The 9,319-nt window shown below is 44.6% G+C and overlaps 1 protein-coding gene across 2 annotated transcripts; it reads right to left on the bottom strand.

The window, feature by feature from the left end:
* Positions 1 to 174: 174 nt before the first annotated feature.
* LOC113037638 (uncharacterized) lies at positions 175 to 6,678 on the bottom strand. 2 transcript variants are annotated; one of them, XM_026194932.1, is made up of 5 exons: positions 6,322 to 6,678; positions 5,671 to 5,784; positions 4,301 to 5,571; positions 3,069 to 4,109; positions 175 to 1,921 (listed from the first exon to the last, which is right to left on the bottom strand). In XM_026194932.1, exons 2-5 carry the CDS (start codon positions 5,771 to 5,773, stop codon positions 1,022 to 1,024), a joined length of 3,315 nt encoding a protein of 1,104 aa, XP_026050717.1. In that variant the 5' UTR covers positions 5,774 to 5,784; positions 6,322 to 6,678; the 3' UTR covers positions 175 to 1,021. The 2 variants fall into 2 exon arrangements, with proteins under 2 accessions (XP_026050717.1, XP_026050709.1); XM_026194924.1 differs by having other exon boundaries at positions 5,671 to 5,861.
* Between the last annotated feature and the right edge of the window lie 2,641 nt (positions 6,679 to 9,319).

Raw genomic sequence — 9,319 nt, forward strand, 5'->3', positions numbered from 1 at the left:
CAGAAAGACTGAAGAACTATTGCTCAAGAGCACGTAAAAAAAAATCACAAGAAGGTCTGGCTGATCGGAAGCTAAAAAAAATAGGATTGGACTTTTGAGGCTTTTGTTGTTGTTTGTTGTTTCAGATCCACTTGCGCAGTAATAAGGTCACAAGCATCACAGAAAAATCTTTATTACAGGAAACAGATCCTTGAACCAAAAGTGCCACGGGGAACATTAGCAAACGAAAACAAACATAAAAACAAGGAGTGCTGAAAGTTTTCTGGAAATTTTTGGCAGAACAGAAGCTGACATACATGTATATATATATATGACCAATCATATTTACAACTAACTGAGTTACGCTTCAGCGTGAAATCTACGTCGTAACTTACAACGTAACCTGACGTGCAGCTCTGGAAAAATGCAACTACAGGTCAGGTCGACTCTGATCGCCGTGGAAGATTAAGTTGTGATGTAGATTTTTAGCTGAAGCATGATTAAGGCGTAATGCACGGTTACTGTCATATGTACAACTAATAAAAACGCTTTCTTTACATACAAAAACCTGATTTTTTAAATGTATTTCCAATACTTCAGTTTAAAAAAAAAAACTTTGCTTAACAGTTACAAATGAGTAATATTAAACTTGTAACACATAAAATTCTTCAATTATGAACAATCCCAGCTGTCTCTATATACTCAGCTGAAGAGCTTAAAACTAAACATCTTCACACAAACACACGTCTTTTGTTCTGATTAAGCTCACAATGTTACGCATTAGGATGCAGGTCTTTCCTCACTGCTTGAAACAAATGACACATATTGCTCCATTTATCCTAAACCCCAGTGGAATAGCAACACAAACATCCTTGGTGTGATTGTCAGCATGTTTGCACGTGGATGTGAGCACAATACAGAGAGAAGACAAACATTCATGAACATCTACGTCGACCATTTGTCACCAGCCCTGAAATAGACGCAGTTAAATGAACCAATGTAAGAAATCACACGAACAGAAAAGAAGGGGGCATTAGAGGTGTTAATGAAAGCGCACCTCAGTCTGAACGTTTCCCTTGACAAGGTCTTTAATCACAGCGGTGAAAATCACTGATGAAGCGCTGTCTTTGTGTTCTCCGACTACATCAACGTCCAGCTCTCCTCCTTCTTCTTCCTCACCTTCTGAAGACTCTGTCCACGTGATGGTCACCGGTTCAGGGATGGGACTGGAGCCTCCAATCACATCGATGACCTCATCTTTGACAACGTCCCAGCTTCCATTTGCAGACTGTGAGGGTGAAACAGAAGGCTGCAGGTCAGCAAACACAGTCGGCGCTCTTCTGCTCTGAGTCTGAATCTCTTCTTTTATCTCAAAGTTTTCGTCGTCTCCATCCACATCGATGATCTCATCAGCGCTGCTCTGTACTTCCTCATCTGTCAGACTTCCCTCAGCTAGTCTGAGTTCACTCCACGGGAGATTTTCTTTTTCTTCTTGTAAACAGGCTCCGGTCGGAGAAACAGTCTCTACATCGATTGTCTCCTCAGGATCTGTGGCTCCTAGTTTAGAGGTAAAGTCTGCAGGTTCAGAGGTGGGTGGCTGTGTCGGTGTCTCAAAGCAAGCCCTCTTGGCCACGGTGGCGTTATCACTCGTATCCTCGTCTGACTCTGCTCCCCTCTTCTGTCCCCTCCTCGTAGCCCCCCCCACCTCTTCGTGTGACTGTACAGCCAACTCCTCCTCACGTCTCTCCTGGTTTTTCTCAAGTTGTTCATCCGCAACACAGAAATCTGCAGGCTGTGCCAGAATGGGTGGTTTTGAACACTCTCTGTTAGATGAGCTGAGAGGGTCATTTTTCCTGGGTCTGCCCCTACTTCTGCGCCCTGATTGAACTGCTGAGGGTAGGCGTTTGGCTGTAAGTGGCTCCTCAAGGAAGGGTAAAGCATCCTGTAAAACAGATTCACCTTAATGAACTATAAAAGTACAAAACAATAGTCTAAACATGGAAAATACTGAAAACAGTGCTACCCTTCAGCCTCCTATTACATGCAACCTATGGTATAAAGCTTTCCTTCTTAACTGACTGCATTCACAAGATTTTCAGAAAACTTGACCCATGACCTTGACTGTGAGGTCGAGGTTACGAAATCTGTACTCGTCCGAGACTTTTAGTAGATACACCACTGAGCCTTTTATGACTGAGTGGGGGAAAAATCCACGTGTGGTAACTTTAAATATCTGTCAGCATTCAAACGTTAGCAGTTGTCACAAACTGGCTCAAAGTAGCAGTATTTGGGATGCACCGTCTGGTAATCACAGAGTCTCACACGCTGTGGGGATTTTTACAGCGTTTTTAAGGTCTATGTCCTAATAGTATACAATTAAAGTTTAAACTTACTAGTTCATTATAAATGCAAACCTAGCTTCTGCTAAAGGTACTGTGTAAGCATGCAGTAGTATAGCCATTCTTAAACAAGCAAAGCATCATGCAGGAGTTGAGGCTTTGGGGTTAACTGGTTTGAATCTTCTATTAAATTTAGGATAGTTTTGATTTAACCGGAAAATAATCCTCTGCATCGGCAGCTTTGACATTTGGAGTTCCACAGGGATCTATCTAGGGGCCTATTTGTTTTCTTTATTACGCTCTGTCTAGGTCATATTACTCATCCGCACATTTCTTTTCATCGCTATGCAGATTTACCTTGGAATCAGGAAGATCGCTGACCCATAAGAAGGCTCAGTGAGTACATTTTGCACGTCCCACAGTTTCTTAGAGTTAAACAAATCCAAACCAGGGGAAATATTATTTGGCCATCCACTATAAACTGACAGTTTGAAGGATAATCTGGGCTCATTAACTCCTTTTATTAAAACACAGGTTAAAAACCTCCCAAATAATAATCATTGATTTATAATTTGGATAATCTCCCTGATATAGACAATGGAAATATTAATGCAACCTTTTTGGTTTTAAATGTGCTATAAAAATACAGTTTACTTACATATTTAATTACTGTTATTATTCACTTACTTAGCAGGTGACAGACGGCAAAATTAAACGATCTGCCAGTTAGCTATTTGAAATATTTCCCACCTTGCCTTTCAGATTCTGACAGATGTGTCGCGGCGTTGCCACTTTGACCGGCAGCAGTTCTCTCCTCTCCAGGTTCACCACAGGAATCTGCTTTAGCTGATTCTCTTTTCTGGCATGAGGGTTTCTGTTCACCGCATCGTCTGGCTTCCTCACCTTCACCTTCTTCTTCTCTAGTGAGAACAGATAAGGCTTTTGCCTTCTTTTGTTCTGTCGTTTTGAAGTCGGTCTAGTTTCCTCTATGTGTTTGGGGGAAACGGTGCGGCCAGCGTGGGCCTTGCGTGACTGTGAGCGGCTCTCTTGAGACTCGTTTTCATCAATGTGCAGCTCAGGTGTTTGAGAGCACTCAATTCTGTGGGTGCTCCTTTGTAGTTGAGGCATGTAGGGGTTTGTAGTGTGATCTTTGTTTTTTTTGTAAGTGTTCATGAGAGTGAGAGGTTGGCAGGACTCTGTGGAGCTCACACCACTCGTCTCCATCTCCTCTCTTGCACGACAGCTTTCAACATGCTGCTCAAACGACTGCAGGAAGTGGTCCAGCATGTCACCCAGCTCTCCCTCGCACGGCCGCTCTAGAACTGGCACCACACCATTTGTAGAACTGGAGCGACCAGCTGCTCCTGCAACAACTGCAACCTCAGTGGATTCATGGAGCTCAGAAGAAAGGCTCTGCGGTTTGTTTTGGGATGAGGTGATTTCAGAAGAGGCAGAGGCGCCAGTGTTGCTACCTGCTGGAAGGGGATGCTGAGCACGTGAAGCGCTGCCTTTGTTGTTTGGTAAAATATCGAGTCCCATCATCACTTCCTCCAGAAGACGATCGATCTGCTCAGGCTGCTCCTCATGAGGTGGTGGGGCTGGGACAGGAAGACAGGATGGTGGAGAGGAGGCTGCAGGCGATGGCAGGTGGGGAGATGGAGAAGCCTGGAAGGAGTGGCTGGAGGTAGATAGAGTATGTGCATTGGTAAACTGCATAGGTGTGGGAAAACAGGAAGCCGATGTTGCTGTTTTGGCTCTGGACCTTCGTGGCCTCCGCACAGGAAGACTGCCCTGCAAACAAGGACAGGTCACAATGTTTGAAAGAAGCAGCAAATGTAACATCCTGTTTTAAATCTGAATTCTCATTTTTGGGTGTAAAAACCCTCAAAGGTTTAGTTTTGAGCTCCCAGACCCTATAATTTTATTTAATTACAGCTTTTGACACTCTATAGATGCCACAAACAGGACACTCATTCGCTTACCTGTTCAAACTGTTGCCCCGTATTTTTCCTTCCACGCTGAGTGGTGCTTCCTCCGACCTCACCAGACTGCAGCACATCTCCAACTTGGCTTAATGCCCACGCTATGCCACGCCCTCTTTTCCTCTCACAGCGTGCACCCTTTTTCACAACCTCTCTGGTCTGCAGGCACAGCTTCCTCCCAGCAGCTCCGCCTCCCTGACCCGTCCTGGGCGTCCTCATGCCCCACCTGAGCAAGAACAACTTCTGCAACCTGCTCACCCCCACCTCCTGCACCATTTGAGTTAATCCTCCCCGACCACGCCCTCTCCCTCCTGCTCGTGGTCTCCCACGCTTCTCCTCGCCCATCTCGGCTCTCCTGGCACCTCCAACCCCGAACCTTCGCCTGCGGCCTGCTCTCCCCCTGCGGGGCTCCTCCTCATTGTCAGGGTTCAGAAAGTAGCTGATGAATCCTGGGATGTTGCCTTGAAACTGTTTAAACTGCTCTTCCTCCCATTCTTCCGCCACTGTGACATCTTGGTCAGCCCATCCGCTCTGGGGGTCAGCATTACAGATGGTTGTCTGGCTCATAAAATGAGGGAGGGATGGGGGGGCAGATGTGTACGGCTGGGTCACAACAGCAACAGGTGTGCTTTCAGCTTCAGGTATAGAACCTAAGGGAGCAGAGGATATCTGAGGTGTTAGTTCATTTGGAGGGTAGAGGACAGACACAGGGCAAATCTGAGGGGGAACAAGTAGGGGGTCTGAGTGCTGTATACTCTGCAGAGCACTCATATCGATGGTCTCAAACGATACTGCTGGGTGAGCAGGTGGAGCTGTGTTTATCTGCAGCTCGTCTGTTTGAGTGCACACATCCTTCCCGCCATTTGACATCATCTCTTTCCACAGAAAAGTGCTCCCATCCCTCACCTCTCTCCTCCACCTGCTCGGTCTCTCCTCACTCTCAAACATCAGAGGCTCCGTCTGCACTCCTATTTCGGCGCACTGCCCGACCCCATCCCTGCTCTTACACTCCCTTTTCGTCACCTCCACCAACCCGTGGATGCCCAGGTTGGCCGCAGCAGAAATAGCCTGTTGCTTCTCCCTCTCACCCTCCCCAGCCATCTCTCCAGAGTATAGAAGCCTGACCAAGTGGAGCAAGGTGCAGGCACCCAGAGCCCGAAACTCCAAGAGGCGACTCTGCCCCGCAGCGGGAGTCGGTGTGGAGGACAGAGCGGAGGAGATGTGGGGGCTGATAGCTGACAGAATACAGCTGTGTGCGGGTATAGACACCCCTGCAAGACAGGGAGAAATGACAAAAACAAAACCTTTAAAAGCAAAACTAACACATGCAAAATTTTGTTTTGGGTTTTTTGTGTATGTGTGTCTCATACCTTCTGCCTTAAGCAGAGTGTCACAGAACTGGCTGCACTGTTGTTGTCTCTGCAGCTCAGTGAGGAGGAGGGTATCAAACCCTGGTTTTTGGTAGCACCACATTTCCCCATCCACTTCAGAAGGGGAGCAGAGAGGAGCGGAAACGGAAGGTGACATGTGTGTGGAGTGTGAAGCAAATATCCCTGCTCACCTGGACATTAGCACAATAAATGCTTCGATATTGTGGACAAAAACACACTTTTTGAGTTTGAAATTTTTGCACATTAAAACAGAGATTTTTGAGGTCGAGCTTTCTTTCTCCTTTATCAGCAGCTTTATAGTTTATTATTATGTATAGTGTGGATTAATGGGCAATCTTAAATATTTCTTGCAGCAATAAATAGTCTTTGAGCACATTTAAACTCGAGTCATGTGGGGCCAGCTCAAAGCCCGCGCGCTGGTTAGTATCAGAGGACTAGCTAGCAGTGAACTCCAAACAGACTACACAGAGAAAAGAGTTGTACTAGCTTAGTTAACATGTTACAGACCGCTAAACGTCTGTTCTAACATCACCTTCCAGCATATCTGGCCTGTTTTAACCACGCTCTCCCGGCTTGCTAATTAAAGCTGCTGTTAAAGTCGGCCATGTGACAGACACCTGGTTTACTCACCGTCTGCGGGCCTGAAAACTCTCTACAGATCCACTATCGAGGCACAAAATAAAACCGTTTCTTTTTTAAAAATAAATGTACTTCACAAAATATATTTAACGGACAGCATTTTATTGGGCTGTTTTTTGTCCGATTTTAGTGCGGTCAGCCGCAGGTCAACGTTGTCATCAGAGGAAACGGTGCAGTCTTCCGCTTCGCCGCTAGGGGGCGGCAGCGTCACCGCACAGACGCCACGGCCACCCCCCAAGGAAAAAAAAAACAGCCGGCCAAAGATACACAAACACATTACAAAATGAGAGCATTCACTGCTGGCACCTCCGTCTTCGTCAAATGGCACCAGAAACTAGTGGAAGAGTAAGCGATAGATAGATAGATAGATAGATAGATAGATAGATAGATAGATAGATAGATAGATAGATAGATAGATAGATAGATAGATAGATAGATAGATAGATAGATAGATAGATAGATAGTATTTTCTTTTCATTTCACAGTTAAATTAGATTGTATTATAGTTTAATTCGTTGAGTTAACTGCTTTATTATTAGTATTATTAGTATTATCATATTTATATGCGTTTTGTAATATTCTGTTTGTGTTTTTAGCACACTTTTTTGCAGTAATAATAATAATAATAATAATAATAACAACACAATTCAACCACAGCTGATTTCACTCTTTAACACATGGATTTGTTCAGTTGTTATTACATTACATGACATTTTAAAATGGCACAGACACATAACAGTTAAAAGTTACCACTCAACTTTTTCACCGTCTAATGTGAGATAAACAATTTTTATGAGGGACCTTGGCTAGTAAGCATATCAATATAAAATTATTTTTATCCACCAGTAGGTTTTGAAGTAGGATGTAATCCTACATCTCTTGCTCTCTAAGCATATATTTATATACAGTGATAGCAATGAGTAATGAGCACAAGAGATGCATTTATAGGGGAAACACTCACGGAGAGAATCGTGAATATTTTCTACTTATGAACAGAGGAGCTGGATTTTAGTGGTGAGAGGTAGAAAAGTACATTAACTCCACTGGAAGGTTAAAGGATAGATTCATATTTTTTCAAGTCTATAAAGCATTTTCAGCTGTGAAAGGCTGAAGGTGATGGGGGACACAATTTACACCTTTTACTTTGTCTAAAAAAATAAACTCTGCCGTTAAGATGAGGTCAAAATGAGGCTTCAGAAGCCTGAGTTAGACAATTCAAGCTGGTTTTGTTCAAACGTTACATTCTTTAGAGTAATAAATTCCCTCTAAGTGCTTCCTGGACAGTGTTTGCGTAGAGCTGGGATAGTAACACAAATCAGGAAAAGGGAGACTACAGGACTGCGATGCTGGAACATCACTGTTTGACTTTTCCACCTCGGACGACTGACACTTTATTTAACGTACAGGAAAAGCACATTTGCTGTTCAGTGCAGAGAGAAAACCAGGCCAAGCATTTAAAATCATAAGTGCTTCACTCTACAAATCGCACAGACACATTTTCTGCTTTAAAAAAAATGTATAAAACTGGTAGTGATTTATACATTTTGAGCGCCATGCAAGAACCTTCAGTGCAAATAACAAAATCTTCCAAAAGTTGTAAAAAATAATTGTAGTTTCACTTTTATTTGTTTCATAAGAGAAACAAAAGCTGGAGCACACTGAATATTTAAATGGATTTTAAAGAAACCTGATTCAGCTGCTGAAATAAAATTTTCATCCATTATATTTTATTTTAAGAGGGACAGAGGACCGGCAGGGAAATGTCTCCCACTCAAATATTAGTATGTGCTCTTTTAATCCAAGAGCAGCGTGTGGTCCCCCTGGAGTCCTTCTTTTCTACATTCCAGTTCACGTTGTGCCGTTGTCTCTGTGCACGTCAACATGGACTTCCTCAAATGACGAGGGGGTGATCAGACCAAAAAGCTCGGTAGAGGACGTTGTGTCCACTCGGGGTGGAGTCGGTCGCGGCCAGCGCTCATTAAACTTGACAAAGAAGAGCGGGTCTTTGAAGGGCCCCCCGTAGATGATGGCTTGCATCAGGTAGACGAGAGCTACCACCATGGAACTGATGAGAAAGAAGGGGATGAAGGGCCTCAGGTGGTGCCACGCTACCCTGATCCCATATCCCAGGCCACCGAGCCCGCTCTGCCCACCAGTGTGGGTGGTGTGGCGGGAGGAATCTGGGTCTGGAGTATGTTCAGGGGACTCGTTATCCGAGTTCGAAGCGGATGGACCAGGGACGCTGAGTGTATCCATGAGCCAAATCAAAGCTGGTCCGTTGCTCTATCTGTTTGTATGGTCACGCATAGTCCTCCACAGATCACCTCTAGGGAGTATAAGGAAGGAAGCGTAAAGCCACACATAAAATCCCAGTGGTGTGGTGTCCCTGTGATGAATCCAGCTCTACATTCCTCTCTCGATCACGTACAGTATTCCCTTGGTCCTCCCAGCGGGTTTTTTCCCCCCTCCGATATGGTGTGCAGGAGTTAAATGCTGGTGCTTCTATCTGAGCGTTAGTGAGGAAACGAGGAACAGCGGAGGAGCCCTAAATAGAAATGACACCGAATGATAGGACACCATGAAGGAGAGGGGGAGAATCTGCTGCGTTTGGTGGTCTCAGGTTTAAAGAGCGGTGTGTGTGTGTCTGCACCAGCTGCACAGGTTGCAAGCATTACACACATGCAGTGAGTAACCCAGACAGGCGCACATCTGAGTCAGATAGCTGCTTGCAACAGCTGTGCAGTTAATTCCAGCTCTAATATTAAAGCTGTAAGCAAGGAGTTCAGCTATAAATGTTGCTATAAGATTACCTTCATAAACTGGAAATTCTTTGAGATATTTACATGCCGGTTATATTGCCTTTCCTATCATGAATGAGGAGCCTGCTAATTTTGGCAAGGGAACTTCACAGGGCTCCGTGTCGAAAGGATAGATTTACTATTTCTTTTTCCCTCCTCAGTATGTCTTAAAGCAGCACTCACATGTCCAC

The sequence above is a fragment of the Astatotilapia calliptera genome, chromosome 2 (assembly GCF_900246225.1).
Source record: "Astatotilapia calliptera chromosome 2, fAstCal1.2, whole genome shotgun sequence".
Lineage (NCBI taxonomy): Eukaryota > Metazoa > Chordata > Actinopteri > Cichliformes > Cichlidae > Astatotilapia > Astatotilapia calliptera.

Coding starts and splice junctions, on each gene's coding strand:
- LOC113037638 (XM_026194924.1), bottom strand. CDS start 5,827: ATGTCACCTTCCGTTTCCGCTCCTCTCTGCTCCCCTTCTGAAGTGGAT. Junction 5,572..5,670: donor CACTCTGCTTAAGGCAGAAG/GTATGAGACACA, acceptor CCTGTCTTGCAG/GGGTGTCTATACCCGCACAC. Junction 4,110..4,300: donor CGGGGCAACAGTTTGAACAG/GTAAGCGAATGA, acceptor CCTTGTTTGCAG/GGCAGTCTTCCTGTGCGGAG.